At 35.6% G+C, this 20179-nt stretch overlaps 2 protein-coding genes and 1 long non-coding RNA gene across 7 annotated transcripts in view; 1 reads left to right on the forward strand and 2 right to left on the reverse strand.

Annotated features, from left to right (window-relative positions):
* Positions 1-1238: 1238 nt before the first annotated feature.
* LOC107601711 (FGFR1 oncogene partner-like) lies at positions 1239-9918 on the reverse strand. 2 transcript variants are annotated; one of them, XM_016293976.1, is made up of 15 exons: positions 9765-9918; positions 9093-9146; positions 8880-8934; positions 8063-8151; positions 7751-7888; positions 7625-7657; positions 6456-6512; positions 6119-6189; positions 5673-5734; positions 5465-5526; positions 5300-5380; positions 4005-4067; positions 2796-2992; positions 1971-2012; positions 1239-1782 (listed from the first exon to the last, which is right to left on the reverse strand). In XM_016293976.1, the coding sequence occupies exons 1-15, from the start codon at positions 9846-9848 to the stop codon at positions 1704-1706; spliced, it is 1167 nt and encodes a 388-aa protein (XP_016149462.1). In that variant the 5' UTR covers positions 9849-9918; the 3' UTR covers positions 1239-1703. The 2 variants fall into 2 exon arrangements, with proteins under 2 accessions (XP_016149462.1, XP_016149471.1); XM_016293985.1 differs by lacking the exon at positions 4005-4067.
* On the forward strand, positions 8758-15463 carry LOC107601724 (uncharacterized). The gene is made up of 3 exons (XR_001610972.1): positions 8758-8767; positions 9384-9390; positions 15394-15463. It is a non-coding gene; the product is annotated as an uncharacterized lncRNA (long non-coding RNA).
* LOC107601686 (myelin transcription factor 1-like protein) overlaps positions 11064-20179 on the reverse strand; it is a 59489-nt gene continuing 50373 nt past the window's right edge. For 3 of the 4 annotated variants that reach the window (XM_016293954.1, XM_016293960.1, XM_016293947.1), the window contains 11 exons: positions 19826-20050; positions 18975-19093; positions 17837-17905; positions 17670-17732; positions 17453-17536; positions 17054-17275; positions 16008-16099; positions 15826-15929; positions 15594-15737; positions 14504-14566; positions 11064-13832 (listed from right to left, as the gene is read on the reverse strand). In XM_016293954.1, the coding sequence (XP_016149440.1) occupies positions 13692-13832; positions 14504-14566; positions 15594-15737; positions 15826-15929; positions 16008-16099; positions 17054-17275; positions 17453-17536; positions 17670-17732; positions 17837-17905; positions 18975-19093; positions 19826-20050 (1326 nt within the window). In that variant the 3' untranslated portion in view covers positions 11064-13691. The remainder of the gene's footprint in view (positions 13833-14503; positions 14567-15593; positions 15738-15825; positions 15930-16007; positions 16100-17053; positions 17276-17452; positions 17537-17669; positions 17733-17836; positions 17906-18974; positions 19094-19825; positions 20051-20179) is intronic. The other variant, XM_016293967.1, reaches the window with a different exon arrangement.

Raw genomic sequence — 20179 nt, forward strand, 5'->3', positions numbered from 1 at the left:
TTTCTGACCTGAATAAGGCTTATCTGCCAAAGATAAACCACTGTTTTCACGTGCAGCATTAAGAGACAACAGTAAAAAGGAGAAGATACTGGTCAGAAAAAATAAAAGCACTTCTCTGTATTTTAACTAAGAGCAGAATTGTGACTTAAGGGTGGGAGCCTGTCATATTTACACAGTAAAAAATGAACTACAGTTATGAGCTTCAAAAACATGAAGAACCCAGATCTATGCTTCTGAAATTAAAGTCAAAGGTGCCAGATCATTTCGTTTTTACTTGCTCTTTTAGTCTCAGTAGAACATGTGGGCACTGAAACAGTCCTTGTTCAAAGCTCTGAATGGAAATCTGCTCCCACTATGAGTGTCAAACTATGACAAGTGACATTTCACACTGACGTTTCTATTTTAATTTTTATATATAGCATTTACAAATTGCTTTTCATTATCCTTTTGCTAAATGGTATTCTTTCTGGCATTAAAAAAACAACAAAAAAACATGCCATTGGACAGTTTACACTTGGCAATATTTGTAGAAATAAAAAAATGTTTGTAGTACTTTATTGTTACATTTAACTAAAACTGTAAACAAATTAAATAAACACTATTTGTCAATTTAAGTAGTGATTTATATATTCACACTACTGTTTTTAATTTCTTCATTTTATTTTTAAGTGGCATGCCTATACATCAACAGTTTGTCACTCGTGTCACCTCAAATCTTCAACTTTCGATTTGAGAGAGAGAGAAATAAAGAAAACATGCAGAGCAAATGCAGAGAAGGAAAGAAATGGAGAAGGGCAAAGGTAAAAAAAATAAATAAAAACACACAATTGTGTTTGTAGTCACTGCACTACTCCTGTAATTTTGGTTGCTGGATTTTCCTTTTGACAATATCAGGTAATGGTGTTAAGGTTGAAATGTTATGGTATAATAATGGCCACATTCACCCAGACAGTATTTGACAACTATATTTATTAAAAGTCGTGTTCATACAGGGACATCGCTGGATCTTGGCTGGGTAATTAATAGACAAGCATAAGCGATATAAGCAGCCATATGATGTCAATGATATGTTTATGATAATGATTCTTTTTTTTTTTTTATCTAGCAACTCTACCATTGATAGCTTAAAAAATGTAAAAATAATGAAATCAATAAAAATAAGGATAATAACAAAATAATGATAATGTTAAATAAATCCTTATTTCATAATTACATTTCACATATATATAAGCACTGAATGTAATTTATATATAGCGATACCCCTGGTTCATTTGATATTTTTCAGCAGTGGATCAAATATTGTTTGTACGAACAAAGCCAAGCTAGTTGTAATCAACACTTGTAACGAAAGTGACAAAAATAAATATGAAAAATTGCTATGTTCATAACATTGATTTTTTTGATCACATTTAACAAGACATTATTTAATAAATGTAACATTTACTCCGTTTTATTAAATGTGGTTGTGAGTCTTGATAATTTAAGGGAGCCATTTAAGATGTTGAAATCGATTATTACTCTTGTTTAATCCAAAGTGTGTGTGAATACAATGGTAGTTAACTCTGTAAAACTGGACTGACCACAGTATTCTGCTGCTGTATGAACATGAACAGCCCCAACTGGAGTAAACAGCCTGATTTTGCACCCATGGGTTAAGATGGATGCAGTGGGCTTGAATGGCAGTGTGATCACTCCATGCACACTCACTCATTGAGGCTAGTGCCCCTCCTCATTTGGGATAAGGATCGCCCTGACAGGCTTCCTTCCCTCTGCCAGTGCTGACTTCTCACGGGGGGGACACATACAGAGCACAGACACAGTTACAGAAAGAGGGAAAGAGAGTAGCAGCTACAAAAAGCAAAAGAGGGACATAGTGCAACATACAACAAAGCTCCAAAATCTACCCGTTATCTGTCATAGTCAAAATCATACTAAAATGCGAATACAAAATGAAAACAGGAAGTACTTACTCTTTCTGACCTGAATAAGGCTTATCTGCCAAAGATAAACCACTGTTTTCACGTGCAGCATTAAGAGACAACAGTAAAAAGGAGAAGATACTGGTCAGAAAAAATAAAAGCACTTCTCTGTATTTTAACTAAGAGCAGAATTGTGACTTAAGGGTGGGAGCCTGTCATATTTACACAGTAAAAAATGAACTACAGTTATGAGCTTCAAAAACATGAAGAACCCAGATCTATGCTTCTGAAATTAAAGTCAAAGGTGCCAGATCATTTCGTTTTTACTTGCTCTTTTAGTCTCAGTAGAACATGTGGGCACTGAAACAGTCCTTGTTCAAAGCTCTGAATGGAAATCTGCTCCCACTATGAGTGTCAAACTATGACAAGTGACATTTCACACTGACGTTTCTATTTTAATTTTTATATATAGCATTTACAAATTGCTTTTCATTATCCTTTTGCTAAATGGTATTCTTTCTGGCATTAAAAAAACAACAAAAAAACATGCCATTGGACAGTTTACACTTGGCAATATTTGTAGAAATAAAAAAATGTTTGTAGTACTTTATTGTTACATTTAACTAAAACTGTAAACAAATTAAATAAACACTATTTGTCAATTTAAGTAGTGATTTATATATTCACACTACTGTTTTTAATTTCTTCATTTTATTTTTAAGTGGCATGCCTATACATCAACAGTTTGTCACTCGTGTCACCTCAAATCTTCAACTTTCGATAAAAAAAAAAAAAGCCTTCCTGTTACTTTGTCAGTGTGTCCGGTCCACAAGAGAAGACATAATTGATGATTTCTCTTAGTGAAGGTATCCTTACCAGCCATAGGTCTTTTGAGGTTTAGGAAGAGGATCATCAAAGAACGAGTCTCCTTCATCCTCATCCTCCAGTGCTCTCCTCAGTGTGGTGGGAAGATTTTTCCCATCACCTAATCCCTCCTCTGACCCTTCAGACACTTGAACAGACCCTCTGTTCTTCTGAGGCCCCAGTGTTTCACCAGGTCTTCTGTCTCCGGCCTATGGGAAAGTCGCAATATTATCAACATGCTCTAATAACACCACAAGGCCATAGGCGCCAGATTTCACCTAATGCAATCAACATGAACAATAAGCATAATCTGCTATGTTCGTGTAAAGTTACTGCCTGTACGATTCAGTTTGGAACCAACAGCTGCCCATTTTAGATTAAGTGCTATGTGTACAAATGTAAGGTTCCATAATGAGCTAAAATAATGAGATAAAAATCAAAGAAAAATTTGTTCCCTTTGACCAAGTGCTTTTAAAACATGACATTCTCAAGTAAAATTGATCTGGAAATTCCTAAGAGTAGACGATTAAAAGATTCAAAGTAAAGAGCATCTCACATAACTTACAAGAAAAGTAGGTTGTTAAAAAGACTGGCCCACGTTAAGAAAAATGCTGCGGCATTCAACCCACTCACAAATCGATCTATTACTTTGTATAGGTCAATTTTCAAAAGAAAGGTTTTACTTGAGATGAAATGTTTCAGAATTAGTGTACACATCCAAAGGCAAGGGGTTAGACGACACATGCTGAATCTGGTTAATAAAAAGGTGTTAGTAAGTGTTAATTCATTTATTTTCACAATAGTATTGGGTGATTAGTGAAAGCCTTGTCAGTATCTTTGCTCTACATCTTTTTGCAACGACTGATCTCATTTGTATTGTGTATTAGCATAAATCTGCTCTGCAATAGCCAGTTTACTACATCAAGTGCTAAGATGGTTCCAATTCAACCATGGGCTACGTTTGGCACCATTTCACATATAAGCGCTTTTTGCATCCTGAATATAAAGCAGTAATTTAGTCTTGGGACATGAACTTCCACTTGCACATGTGATAACAGTAACAGGAAGGAGCACAAATCATAATTTTGTCACATCTACCTAACAACAGCCAAATGTGTTTAGACACCACCCATTTATGAATCATTTGTGAGACCTAAAGGAAGCCACATGGTTGAGCTGATCAAAAGCTCCTGTATCAGAGCTGACGCACGTGTGCTTTACCTTTGGGTCAGCCTTTTCTTCCTGCGCTGAACTGTGCTTAACAAATCCTTTATACCTGGGTATCTGAGCACCAGAATACAGCCATCAGCTTCCCTTTTACAACAATGACATGCTACCCTCACTAAATCATACACGGATATGGATGAAGTGAACAGAATAAAAATATATGCAAAACAAAAAAGGAGCAACTGTTGTAGGATACAAACACACACAAAAAAACAACTACTACATGCAACAAAAATGCATGCAAAATTGAATCTGACACATGGAGTAACTTTCATAAAGATTTGGAAAATTTGAATCAAAATATCTATAAGTATACATTTATTGTATGTTTGAATTTCCCAATGGTATAGTATGTAAAAAACATATATGATGCTTAAATGTCATTTAATGTAATTTGGAGAGACATAGGAAGATGGAATTAATTTAAGAATTAAGAAATTGTTTTGTTCATTTAGGGCCATAATAAAAACAATTCAAATTCTTAAAGAAAATGTATATAAGAATCCTCATCTAAAATAATCATTTGGTTGCATAAAAATTCTTGATTAATTAATTGATTAATTATATGTTTGAAATTCCCAATGGTATGGTATGTGGAATAAATATAGTGAATAACTGTCAAATAATTCATTTAGAAGAAACCATATATATTTCTTATCAATGAAGTAATAATTTTTCTTTAAATATAAATTAATATATATATAATTTTTTATTTATTCATTTATTTTTTAAGAGCTTAATATATGATGTGTGACACTACATTCTGTGCAGGTCATAGGCACTTGCCTACACTCTGGTAAAATCCCTTTCCCCTTTGTGAGTCAAACTTCAGTGACTGCATGAATTTGATATTGTGCATCACCCACCATCTAAGATATAACCAACGATAAAAGATATGCTGATAAATCAAACATGAGACACCCAATACTACACCACACATCTTCTATTCATAAATGAATGATGTTCTGGGGTTCAACTTAAGGAGCTGGATGAAATGAAAGTAGAATGAATGGAAATTGTGCATGCAATAAAACTAACATTTTTAATAACATGTTGCCGGTTTTGCACATGAACAGGCTAACAAAAGCCAGCTGTGGCTTTGTGGCTTGTTATTTTTTACATATACAGGTAGGTGAAAGACAGAATATTACACCCGACAAAAAGTAACTCATTTGATACACAAAGAATATCAGAGGTTATAATCTTGACAGAAGGTGAGAGGAAAGTGTGTGAGAGAAAGATAAGCAGAGATAGAGAAACAAACAAAGAAAGACAGGAAGTCAGTTTACCTTGCTGGCGGAAGACGAAAAGATTCTATCTTCAGTAGATTTACTTGAGGAGTAAAGTGCATCGCTACTCTCACTGGTAACCTATAAACGATATTCCAGGCCTCATTACAGAAATCACAAAAAAGGAGTGCTAAAAGAAATGGCAACGTGTTCAAGGTTGCTCACCACACTTCGACACTGTATGAAAAAGTATTTGTACATTCCCAGGAAGTCCTGAATGTCTACAGCTACGTAAAGTTAAGAAAGAAGTGGCAGACAAAACTCCATTAGCAAATATTGCAGTTTATTTGTCAATGAATGATAAGACTTCCAGACACATGAAATTTGCATCCCTTAAAATAATGGAAAACTAAACAAGATCACAAATACTTACTATTGCTCGTGTCCTTGCCTTTGGCTCTAAATTCCTCAGTGACGTAACTGTCCAGCATGTTTCTTTTTATTTGCAGATACAAAAAAATAAAAAATAAAAATATTAGTCAACTAATAATATTAGTCATATTTGTCATTAAAAATACGTGGCCATTCATAGTAACTACAACCAAAATGGCTAAAACTACAGTGCATTAAGTACAATCAATTGATCTTTAATAATGATTAAGAAACATTTATTCTGAAATACACTCTTTCCCAAGTCATGAGAAAGGCCATGACCACAACGTCAAGAAAGTCAACCAGACAGGATTACAGAAGAGCAAACCAACAATGTGGGAAGATGTAAAGAGTTTCAGTCATTACAAAAATGAGGGTTTCAGTACCAGTAAATTCAGACATTTCCTAGAGTTTGTGGCATTCAGAGTCCACAATGCTGAAACAAACCTGCTGAACTGGGGAAAAAGATCAGCGAAAACGACAACAACAGCATCTCTGTTGATCTCACCACTTCTGTTCTGTAAAATCAAAAGATATAAATTACTCACAAAGGTTTTTATATTTATATATTAATTTAGCTATTAATTACCAAATTATTATTATATAATAATTAAAATGACTTATTATGACCATAGTAGTAATACAATTAATAACACAATAATAACTAAAAACGAATGAATGTTACCGTCAAAATAGTAGCATTTCAAAATGAACAATTATATATTAAATAGTATATTGTATGAATTATTATTTAATTAATAATACAAATAATAATAAAAGTTACCTTGTCATGACTGTCAAATTTCTTGCGGGCATCAGCAATTTGACGGGGAAACAATTCCTAAAAACCATTCACAAATAATACTACAATCATTGCAGATTACACTAAGAAGAAAATCAATATATGTGACCCTGGACCACAAAACCAGTCTTAAGTCGCTGGGGTATATTTGTAGCAATAGCCAAAAATACATTGTATGGGTCAAAATAATCGATTTTTCTTTTATGCCAAAAAGCATTAGGATATTAAGTAAAGATCATGTTCCATAAAGATATTTTGTAAATTTCCTACCGTAAATATATCAAAACTTAATTTTTGATTAGCAATATGCATTGCTAAGAACTTCATTTGGATAACTTTAAAGGCGATTTTCTCAGTATTTAGATTTTTTTTTGCACCCTCAGATTCCAGATTTTCAAATAGTTGTATCTCGGCCAAATATTGTCCTAAACCATACATCAATGGAAAGCTTATTTATTCAGCTTTCAGATGATGTATAAATCTCAATTTCGAGAAATTGACCCTTATGACTGGTTTTGTGGTCCAGGGTCACATTTAACTCCTATATTATTTGAAATTCTTAGATTATTTTAATATTTAAAATGAATATACAATTTTATTTTTTTAATACAAATTTGTAATATACATCACATGCTTGGGACAGTCATGTTGTGCACTTACAAACAAGACAGGATGTCACAATGAACAATTATGAAACCATAGCATTTGAAGTCTCGTCTGACATGACAGTAGTCATGCAGCGCTATGGGCTGGATTCAACAAATGCACGTAAGGTGCCCACAAAAAAAGACAAAATGTCTAGAAGTAGGACAAGCTTGTTTTGCACAAGTATCTTAACAGGAAAACCTTTTTTTGCAGCAGCACTTAAAGATGTTCATTTACATCATCCTTCCCTTGTGTGACCTGAATAATTCGCCTGGGGTTTGTGATGTGTGGGTAAACTGGTTATACGAATCAACCCGAGATGTGCTCTCCAACCACAAGTGAAATAAGTAGGTTAGCACTATTACTAGTCTGTGACTGGATCTGTTCTTGAGAGTGCATTAACCCTACCTGTGCTTACTGTATGTGTGGGTACAAAAACAGGTTACAGAGAGATCACGACAGATAACATGGACTGGACCTGAGCCAGCCAGTGGTGGGAAAAGTACCTTGGGAAAAGTTCTCTCAGTCAACCGATCTCCCTGAGAAATGGAAGACAGGAGAGAGAGAAAGTCATGCTATCTGAAAGACATGAATTCATCCGATTGGCTGAAATGCAGAGCATCAAATATCACCTCTGTGAAAATGGAGGTCTTGTCCTTATGCCGGCCCCTCTTCACCAACTCTAGCAGGAGAGGGGTGTTTTTATTCACCTCCGATTCCGATATGCCAAGCTCTTTAGACAGAGTTTCACGACTGTCAATCCCATTGAGCTGAATAACACATAGTAGGGTACGTTAGTTCAGATGAAAGAGATATGAGGTCACAAAGGACATAGCACAGCACATTCAGATCAATCAATCAAAAAATATTTAAATGAATTTCTGAATGACAGCTTCACACTGTGTATCACTTACAGCGTTGTATATTATATAACACTGACATACCGTACTGATTTCAGGTTGAAACACCGCTAGGGTGAAGTCTAAATTGAAGACTTGCAGGAAGTCAATGATAAGACCTGCTACCAAGCGACCTACAAGAAGAGAAATGTAAGCAAAACATCAGATCAAAAATAAATAAATTTAGCAGAAAATCATGTAGTGTATGATGAGCACAATTTTTTTTAGCTTTAAGGCCCGTTCACACCAAGCACGATAACTATAAAGATAACGATAAAGATATAGTTATAAAAATCGTTCTCAATATTAAAGAATAGCAGAGTCCACACTACAACTATAACGATAAAGGCACAGAGAATCGATATCGTTGGAATCACTTTCAGAACGATTTTTTTCCAGCTGATGAACGATAGAAACATTGACAGCCAATCAAATTCCATCCTGCTGTAACGAGTGTGGTGTGGACGCTAATATCGTTTTCTTTATAGTTATCGTTCTTGGTGTGAACGGGGCTTTAGTCTATGATTCCATCCAGTCAGAGAATATTTAACATGTTTGATATTTTGAGCTGATTTTAGAACACATCTTGTCATTTCTCGTGCGTCTCCTAGCAAAGAGATGCATGTGTCCGCATGAGCTTGTTGTGTTCAGAACATCCTGAAAGTCTGAGTGTTTGATCATTAAGTGTATGATATCTGTTTTTTTCTGTAACCATTTGGCAAGTGTATTATGCCTAGTGTTTTAAAATCTGTCCAGACTTTAAAAATCGTGTTGTGTATCACAACCCAAATCACCATCACATCAAAACAAGACAGACAAAACTAATAAGGACAGACCTTTTTTTAATGGAATTCATACTTACCATCCTTTGTGTTGAGGGACTTTTTCAGGTTTTCATTCACAAGAGGTGATTTATTCTATTTAAAAGAGTTGACATCTATATGACACACTGAATCTTGCACAAGTAAAATAATGTTCATGCAAAAACATACCATTAACATAAAAGCATTTAATCAGCAAAAGATACAATTTATGATGAAATTAAAAAAAATGCATTAAAACTATTTATAATTACCTCAACTTTGTCCTGCTCTTCTAAGGCAAGAAAAACAGCTGCACGTAGCTCTGCCTGTAAAGAGAGAGAGAGAGAGAGACCTATCTTCACTTCATATGTCCTTTATTCAGACATGTTTATAACAGTACGGCACCAAACAGACTCATGGAGGATCAGAACAGCTCAAAACTCAGATATGTTACTGAAGCTGCAGTTAGTAAAGAAGCACTTTTATGTACAGATACGGTATAACTGCAGTTATAAAAGGTACAGCTGAGCTCATTAAAGGCATCATATTACAGGTTAAACCAGATTACTTGTTGCCTGATCATTTTAGATGACTCCCTCAATACCTGTGAGTCCAACACCTTTCCAAAATAAAATAAAACAAGACTTTGGAGCCTTGCCGGTTTATTAGAAAACATGTTGTTTAATATTAATACAGCCAAGATAAACAATGGCATCCTAAGTCTCATCTTTAGTAGCTGAGGGTTATATAACAGCGCAGTGTTATCACTCAATGTTGTCACACCAGTGGCTGTTGTCCATTTGTTGCCCATAACAACTTTAGCATCACTATGCTAACAAACACTTCGCTAAAAAAACAAAAACAAAATATGTCCCGTATGAGACAGGAACTATTCCAGCCTCATAATGGCTTAAAACGTGTTTCGAAACAGCCAGGACAAATACCTTAATTTTATTCAAAACACCGCTGTTTTCCAAGTTTTGGATCAGTAGATCTCTGAGTTCCGTGTCCTCTTCTGTCGCAGACATCTTCAGTTTGTGTCATGTGACTATAGGTTGGAAACCTGCGCACCCTGGCGGCTATCCACAGCATTGCACACTGTGGACCTATGCTTGTGCTATATTCCAACAACCGGTTCAAGATTTGCCTGCTCTGATTCGGCAGTTAAGTTAGTCCCTCTTGCCATTAGGACGGATGGGAATCCTAACAAATAGGCCTATTAGACCTGGAGCTCGCCTAGGCTCATGAATATGAAAAAGGTCATTGTCAAGATGCGTGATGATTGTCCTGCGGGGTCTCGATTAATGTTCTAATGAATATTCATGAGTCAAGCCTATAATTTACTTCCAAGTAAAAATAACTGTAGCTAGTTTTAATTGCTCGTGTCAAACGTTTTCAGGGACTACTTCCATTTTTTCCATGACAAAAAGTCAGCAATTTTGACTTTAAAAGCTCTGTATATTTCTGAAAAAGCACATTTCAAAAACATAAAATACAAAATATATCTTTGTATTTTACAATAACTAAAAATCATTTCCCCCCCTACAAACTAGAGGGCAAACTTACATATGCTATGGGTCATTCATGTTATGTATTATGTACCTTCTACTCTCTAAAAATGTATAGCCAGTGTTGTAATGCATTTATAGATAAATATTTATAAATATTATAAACATTTATAAATAGAAAATCTTTCTATAAAGTGTATACCAGACTATCAGTGACTATTAATTTTAGCTAGAACATATATTTGTAAGACAATTAACAAGATATCTAACCTGTTTCCTATCTGGCTGTTTTGTCATTATTAAGGGCTATTCAAAAGTATTTGAGTGTTTGAGTATTCTGACAAAATAAACACATTTCCAAGCAACTTAAAAATCTTTAGTATTTCCTTAGATGTTTTGTCAGCGTAACATAATTTCTGCAGGGCTATTTTGTAAGGGACTGTAATGACTGATTTTTCCATCTCTGCTGCCTTTGAAGCATGATCAGTCACATGACATGAACACCCTTGACCAAAGATGATAGCCTCCAGGTCACGTAGCCTACTGTACATGCAACTGCCACAGAGATGAATGCATATTCATTTTTTTTCATTTTTTTACTCCAGGTATCATAGACCTCCTTGATGCAAACCAATGTAACATCATTCAAAAATGCAATTACGAACATATATGTTGAATAAAAGGGACATGTAATGTGGCAACACAAGTTTTATTGAGTAAGAGATGTCAACACCAGCATGATAAAAATTGTACAAATTTCACAATTTCAAAATTAAATATCACTGCAACTTGTGATCTTAAACACTTAGAGCAAAAAAAAAAAAAAAGTATCATACCAACAGAAATCATGCCATGTGGTTGAAAAATAAAATAAGAGCGAAAAAGATAGCTAAAGAGCTGGATAGAGGAAGAGAGCAAGAGACATTAAGAAAGCTATGCTTCTTTCTTTATTTTTTTATAGAAAAATCCTGGTTTAAAATGGTTAATTAAAATCCATTTGAAATGGAAACTTGTAACCTGATGATTTCACAATTATTAATAAGAAATGTATTCTGCATTCAAGCATGTGACACCATAGATAGAGTTTTCTATTTAAATAGTCACAGATAACCTTTGAAGTAGATAGTACAATATGTGCCAACTGAAAATGAGCAGCGGAATTGTGCTTAAAATCCCTTTTCCTGTCAAATCAGTTATGATAGTTGATGAGAGGATATTGTATTTTGCTATCAGTGTTGAAAAAGCGTTAGGCTATCTTGGAAATAAGCTGCATACACAAAGCTTTCAGAGAGAGACATGTGCTGTGGTTGGGGAAGAGATGTCTGGATATTACAGAATGATAAATAAGAGTGACTAGCACCATTTGCATGAGCTCTCGGAAAACATAATGCTAGCCGTAATAAAAATACAAAATCATAGATTTAAGAAACAAAGCCCCACGTAGAGCATCAGCAACAACCAGAGTCATTTCACACTAAAAATCACTGTGACAGTTTGGACTCATGCTCGATTAAATATTTAGCTCACAAATCAGCCCTATTTGTGACTTTGCTTGATGCTTTGAATGGGCTTTGACTAAGTGAAGATGAACAGGGGGTTCCCAGACTATAATTGTACATGTCCTTAAGATATTATGGAGTAGGCCTAATATGAACTGGTCATGTCAGTAATCAACCCTCCGAACGCCTGAAACTGCCCACACGCTACTGTAGCCTAATCTGGACCTGTGCCACGCCGTTTCATCGTTTAATTATCAAAAATGCATACTGCTTCAATTTCCATAATTCTTAGAGCTTAAAGTGCCACTGACGTCTCAGAAACGTAAAAAATAAGCAATGAAAGTGAATCGCAGGTTACCACAGAAGGCAAGCGGACCTCTCTTAATACTGTATATAACTGATTGGAGTTCACTAATTGTAATATGATGAGTTTGCATTGCTGATATAGTCGTATTTGTTGTGCACTCGTGACCAGATGAATCTCTACATGATTGTTTGGACAAAATCTACAAGACAAGTGCTCCATTACTATGACACAATGACGTATGGATGGTGACATTAACCCTGTATATCCAGCACACCGATAAACTAACATTCACACACAGATTTACTTCCTTCAAAGGAAAAAAAAAAAAAAACTTCCCACAATTCAAACGTCTGGGCACCTCCTTGGTCTCCTGAAACAAATAAAAACACCAAAACATGGAAACAAAGGTGTCCCTGTGCAAAATCGAACATGAGAAATGTTAAATCATAATGCATTCATCCTTTTGGACTTGATCACCCATGTGTAAACCCTAAAACATGACTGTATTAAAAGATTTATATAAAACGTAATACTTTACATTTAGTAAAAAGATTCATCAGCTTTCTACTATGGTAAGAATAAGAAATTGCATATACCCAAACTTTTGCATCCCATATCTAAATAAATGATTGATTCGTTATCATATATTGCTGATTCTATCATACTACCTACCACTAACATTTTACGATCATTAAATTAATAATTAATGTTGGATTGTCTCCTTGAAATTTTCTGTAGTTGTTGGCCTCAACCAGCCGGGTGTTACATTTAGAGAATGGACTTTGAAAATATCTGAAAAGCTTTGTAATATTTCTTGGGATTTACACCAGTAAGTTTCCGTGTCATGATGTTTGCATTCACAATTTTTTTTCTATTTTTCCATCTATTTTGGGAATTAAAACGAGAGAAAAGTAGAAAGAAAAAAACAACTAAACAAACAAGCAAAAATAAAAACAATACACATACTGCATTAGAGTGCCCACACTGACCACTATAAATATGATTTCAGAACCAAAAGACAATGTTTCTCAATATTTTTACAAAATGTACCCAAAATCGAACCACAAAAATGAACCACTGTACACCCATTGAACAGCCTGCACAGCACATTAGTTCCCATTACTTCCATAAAGAGAAGCTCAGATCGAAGCTGATTGCCCTTACATTCCCTCAGTGTATCCCCTCTGTACCTCTTTAGATTTAAAATAATGGATGGTTTTTGTTTACAATTAATAAATACATATACACTAAAATGTGCATACATTAGCAGCTATAAACAGTACATCACATTATGTCAGGTCATATGAAAAATTTACAAAACATGAATGTTCCTTAAAACATTTGCCATTGGCAGTCGTCATCTTAAAGCAAGGCAACAAATAAGTTATGTATTTTTTGTTAAAAGCATAACAGAATCATAAATAATGCCAAATAATACAATAAATTACAGCAGCAAAAAAAATCATACTAGTTCTCCATACTTTTTACATGATGGGTTTCTTTTGTTTCTTAACGCTCAGATCACATGACCCCATTACTCGGCCAATAATAGCAAAGCTACACTTGGATGCCTTGAACCGCTTGCTTTATGTTCTCCAAGAGGACCTTGTTCTCCGGGCTCTGGTACTGGTCCTGGTGAGTATACATATCTGTCAAAGTGCTCACATAAGTGTCAAAGTTTTGCTCGTTCATCGGCTCCTGTGGAACAGATTGGGATCATTGGAGGTCGAAAAACAAACCAAGCATAATTTGTTCAATCAAACACACAATCAAGGCTTAAGACAGAAAGGGAAGGGGAAAGAGGAGATATTTAGGGAGGAATGAACCCACCAAGCTGCCTTTAAAGCTAAATATAAGCTAGGGTTTTAGAGAAATTACATCTGAAATGCAGGGCTTGACCAATCACATTAAAATGGTCACCAAATCGCTTGATTTAAGTCTACACTGTCTATAAAAATATATATCTGATGGATAACAAAAATTAATGCACATACATTATGTATGCATGCACTGGTGTGAATTTCATGCTCATGAGTATGTAGGTAATACTGGCATTCACAAGTGATATCAAACAGATCGCCATGAATAGCAGACAGATATCGATGAGCATCACTGTGCCTGATAAAATAATGTGTTTTACGATAATAACATGAGTTTACTACCAAAAATAAATATGGCTCATATTGCAACCCCAGCTTTCTTATTGCTATTCCCTGAAGTGGATTATGTCAATATGTGTGGCACTGATACACTCTATGGACCTTCGTGATGCATACACATCGTACTGTTACAAAAGGGGGAGGACTAGGGGGAGGAAAATGATAGTGAGGAGAAGGATAAAGTTAGACTATGGAAAATAAATCTCTTACTCTGTGGGGCATCTGTAAACAGCAGTAATTTTTAACAGGGGCCTCTTTCAGTGGCATCGGTTTCTACAGAAGGGAGAGGTGTAGAGAAAAGACTATTAGCCTGGCTAAAAGCCAGAGGTCAGTGGTCTCAATAAAACTGACATACTTGACTTTACAAGTGGAAGTACAGAAGACCAAGTTCTGCTTGAGAGGCATGACACATGAACAGGCAACAGTCGTCTGATGTTAGTGCAGCTTGAGGACCACTCTAAATAGCATCCATCAACAGTGGGGGTGGAGAATTCAGGAGCCATATTCAGGAAGACATGTTTCAGTTGTTTACTAACATGGCTGTCACATTTGAACGGGGCTTGTCCAATCGTGCCCCGGCTCAATGTGTATGTGAAGGCACTGTGATTCGATCGTGTGGGAGAATCTGATCCACAGCGGCCATGTTGTTACTCAACTGAAAAGCAGTTGTTGGAGTGGAGGTTGTTTTTCTACAATGGTCTATAAAGGGGAGTGACCTCAGCACAGAAGCATATGGAACCGCGAGGAACTCAACAACAGACATAAAGAAGCAGATGGGAGAAACAATAGAAACCGGAATTTCATCCCTACTGTCTGAAATGCAAACTCAGGCCCTGGCTTTCAACAAGAGGCACTCTATAGTCTAAAAGACTATTCTAAGCAGATAAACATTTATTGATATATTAACAAACTTTAATAACTATTATGAATTGATTCAGATTTTTGCGATTGTAAATAACTATCAAACATTTTTATCCTGACTTCACTGATATATATATATATATATTGTATATATATATATTCTTTTACCCTTACACTCTTAAAAATAAAGGTTATTTTATCAGCATTGATGGTTCCATGAAGAACATTTAACATCCAAGGAACCTTTCCATTCCACAAAAGGTTCTTTATAACGGAAAAAGGTTATTCAGACTATTTAAATATTCTTCATATTTAGAAAAAAATAACTGTTTACTGAAAGGTTCTTTAGGGAATCCAAAATAGCTCTTCTATGGCATCAGTGTGAAAACTCCTTTATTTTTAAGTGTGTATGTGAGGCCACATGTCTTTTGGCTCTTACCATGTGTGGAAGCTGGATGTTGGCAAGACTGTTGATGAGGGACTGGCTGAGGTTGGCGAGCTCATGCAGCAGCGAGTCGTTCTGCTGCTCTATGGTCTTGTTTTCTTCCTCGATGGACTTCAGGTTAGTCTCCATGGTGGTGATCTGGCAGGAGGGAGAAAGAGAGACAAAGGCATCTCTGTGACTGAACGCATGGCCAAAGCCTGATGTGATAGATGGCAACTGCTCTTACTTGAGTCCTTAATTTTATCATGTCTGACTCTACTTGATTGTTCGACTCGTTCAGGTCTTTGATTTCTTCATCCAGTTGTTTAATCTCCTCGTCATTTTCAATGCCTGGAAGGGAACATTGAGAAATTCAATGTAAAAAATGCCACTGATGGCAAGTAATTTAAATGATATAAAATGACATACCTTTACTTGCTCTCTGTTTGATTGTGAGCATTTCAACCCCGGTCATCCTTGCCTTCTTCATAGCAGATGTGGCACGGGGACAACCGGATAGACTACCGATGTGTAAAAACAAAAACAAAAGAAATAGATCATTTTAATTATCCAATTTAAACATTCTACTGATGACAAAATGTAACATAATTTTAAAGGGGTAAGAAAATAATTGTGCAATATTGTGCATTTTTTCATTTAGTTTATTGGCTAAACTTGATTTACTTTGCAAATCAAACCCTTTCCTCAGGTTTTGAGAATGTATGTAGAAAATATGCCTGCTGCATTAAAACTGCTTAAAGGGAATTTTTTTTAACTGATTCACATGCATTTATTGCTTCAAAGTATTCGAAAGTACAAACTCACTGTAAAATATAATTTTTGTAATCAGCATCTTTGTTCTCAAATAAAATATTTAAACAACCCTTAAACAAGATACATTTACCAGCAGAACTTGATGACAATAAGACATGTTTTAGAGAATATATCTTGAATTAATAGTATTTTTGTTTCTTACCCCACTGGCTAATTGTTTTTCTTATTTTAAGAATAAACTTGAGATGCCAAAAGGGTACCATTTTTATATTTTCAAAGTTTTATTAATTTTGCCATGTGCTTTTGTCATTTTTATTAGTTAAAAAAAAATTTACATTCAGATTTAATTTATTTTATTTTACTTTTAGATTTAGTTAATTTAGTACTTTAAACTTATTTATTTCAGTTAGTTGCCAAAGCAACATATCTAGTTTTCATTCAAGTTTTTATTTTCTAATATTTATATTTTATTTTATTTCAGCTTTTATTTCAATTACCGAAAGCAATTTTTCAATAGTTTTAGTTTTAGTTAACAATAACAATAATTTTACTTAATAATAAGTTAATCATTTTACTTCTCAATAAAATATATCTTGTTTTAAGAATGCTGAGATATTTAGATTAAAATGAATGCAAAAATACTGATTAAGAAAATGATTTCTTGCTATTTAGTGGCCTGAAACGCTCATACACTCATGTACCTCCGGTGGGTGAGGAAGCTGCCGCTGATGTGGCCTGAGCCATCGCAGCCTGGGGTGGGGCAGGCCATGCCGTCTGTCTTGCCAGACTTCCAGGAGAAAGGCGCTCCATTCACATAACCATCTTTCTGACGCTTGGCGGCCAGTGGGCAGCCGGATGCACTGCGGTGGGATGCATACTTTCCTGTCACATGACCCTGGCCATCACAGCCTGGCACAGGACACCTAAAGACATTGGGCATGGCAGAGACGAGTTCACACACATAAGCACACACACATAGTGAAGTTCCTTCTGCAATTGTCCTGAGTAGTCGATTTCGACTTCAGTCCTCCTGTAAGTTACTACAAACAATATTCAACTTTCAGTCACTTTGAATAGTTGTAGGAATTAAAAAAATGCACCTGATTGGCTCCTGGTCCTCCTTGTCCTCCTTACTGTGCATTATTTTAATACCACTCTTCTTTGCCCGGGGACAACCTGACAGACTTCAGAGCAAGAAACACATTTACCAAAAAATGCCAAGGGCTTCTCTTTGCACTTCTTTGAATCCACTAGTGGCCAAAACGTTACGTGAAGTATTAAATAAAATTTTTAATGTGCATATTTGTGAATCTTCACCTTCTGTGTGAGGCATAGTTGCCTGTGATATGCCCAGAGCCATCACAGCCAGGAGTGGGACACCTGCAAGCAATGAAATCATGAAACAGATTAGTGTAACCTGCAGACAGACCTCATTTTGAGGGTCAGCTGAGGTGCCGTGTAAACACGAGAGCGCGAGGGCTTACTTCAGATCCTGGGAGTTAGATGCCATCATACCACGCATGCCCTTGTCAGCCAGTTGGCAGCTTGATAGCCTTAAGAAAGGATTTTAGAAGCATGAGGCATGGTTTACTAGAACAGCTGCATTATTAAAGCTACTAAGGTGCACTCAGGGTCACTTTTTTCATTAAAAAGTTATATATGCAAATAAATGAATTGTACTTTTTAATAAGTTGAAAATAATATAAACTTTTATTAGTAGCCTTAAAAAGCTGTTTTATTGTACATGGATGCTAAGATCATATCACCAGCCGAATAATACTGACTTGATCTTGAACTATTTAATCATGGCTGCCTGCCAATAGTGCATTTTTACAAATGACATTCATAAATAACAACTTTTGCTTATATCGTAAGTCCAAGATGATATGATAATATGATAATCTAATATTTTTAATAGAAACATTTAAAATCATTTTAGCAGCTGGGATTTAATTCAGTCAAACTGTTATAATAGAAGAGGCAAAGGAGAGATGGACTAAATAAAACTGACATCAATATTTTAACATAATATCACTTTTATCAGAGAAAATAATAAAAACGTCATAAAAAAAGCACTAAAAATATATTTTTGAAAAAAGTTTTTATGTTCACCAAGGCTGCATTTATTTGATCAAAAATACCATAAAACAACAATATTGTGAAATATTGTTACAATTTAAAATAACTTTTCTATATTTCTATAAAGAAAGAACTTTCAAAATTTCTATATATTTTTATCTGAATATATTTTAAACTGTATGATTCATGTGATGTTCAGCAGCCATTACTCCAGTCTTTGGTGTCACATGATCCTTCAGAAATCATTCTAATATGCTGATTTGGTGCTCATGAAATATGTATTATCGTTGTCAATACTGAAAACAGTGTTGCTTAATATTTTGTGGAAAAATTTTTTTTTCAGGATTCTTTAATGAACAGAAAGTAAAAAGAAAAAAATCTGCATTTATTTGAAATACAAACCTTTTGTAGCATTGTATCTTTACTCACTTTTAATCAATTCAGTGCAACCTAGCTGAATAAAAGTACTGATTTCTCGTATTAATGGACACAGTAATATAAAAAAAGAAGCGGAAAAAAAATCTTGGTAGATGCTAAGCTTACGTGAGGAGCTCCTTCTTGCTCTCCTTGCAGGGAGCATATTTGTGTTTGGGGCTGGGGAGGGACATGTCTCCTGAATACTGCTGGTCTTCCAATAGATCCTGAAAGGGGTCCAGGTCATCCTGAAAATGAGGATGGAGAAAAAAAAGAAAGATTTCAGAGTATGTTATGATGCAGTATAAAAGGGAAGAACAGTACAACAGCCTGCCAGTAATTACATAATATACAGCGCAGTTCACATTAAAAGAATACCATGTTTTATAACACTAGCACAAAACAACACTGAGCACAAAATCTCATACAGCCTAATTTGCATTCATTCAAGTTCCCCAACAATTTAGCAAAAACATCAATTCCCTTTTGAAATAATAATAACAACAGTTCACGTCTGTTGGTTCATGAATGAGTAATTAATTAACAGAGGAAAATCCGTTTTCAAGCAATAATCTCCAGTGAAGTGAAGGCATGCAGTACCCGCACTCTACACTAGATGTCCTTTCAGTCCTTCAAAAGGAACAGCCTACCATCCTTCAAATCACTACAATAGGAGAAAATACAGCTTCCCTTACCAGTTTACTGTTTAAGGTTTACACAAGAACAAAGCAACCGTTTAGACATTACTAAATTGTGCTCCAATTTACATGTCACAGTCAAACAATTTTAGATTATAAATAGGTCCTTTTGCTTGGCTACGGTAGAAACGACAATTTGGGAAGACTGAGCAGAAATCTCTGCCCATGGATTGCATTGGAAGTGGGCTGAACACGTAAGCAGAAAACTGTTATCTTACTATGACTATCACTCATCTACCAACTGCCTTTTTAGCTAACCAGTTAGCCACTAAAAGCATGTACCTCCTTGTGGTCCTCGTCCAGGGGTTTGATCTTGGTGTAGTCCACAGGCAGGTCCCAGCAGTCTGCCGTGCTCATCTGGTAGCACTGGCTGTTGAGCAGGGCCTGCCGCTGGGGTGACATGGGCTGCAGGGGGGTCAACACTGTGCCTCCACTGCCCTCCCCCATCCCTCCAGCCTGGCTCAGATCCAGGGTTCCGTTCTCATCCCCATCTCTGTCATCAGGGCTCTGCCACAAAAGAGAGGAAAGAGAGGAGGACTGATAAGAGATATAAGAATAATTAAGAGGTAAAAAGATGAGAAAAAAGCAGAGTGAGATATGGAAGGGAAGGATGACAGATGTGTGTGGGGGGGGGGG

The sequence above is a fragment of the Sinocyclocheilus grahami genome, unplaced genomic scaffold (assembly GCF_001515645.1).
Source record: "Sinocyclocheilus grahami isolate Dianchi unplaced genomic scaffold, SAMN03320097.WGS_v1.1 scaffold15.1, whole genome shotgun sequence".
NCBI lineage: Eukaryota > Metazoa > Chordata > Actinopteri > Cypriniformes > Cyprinidae > Sinocyclocheilus > Sinocyclocheilus grahami.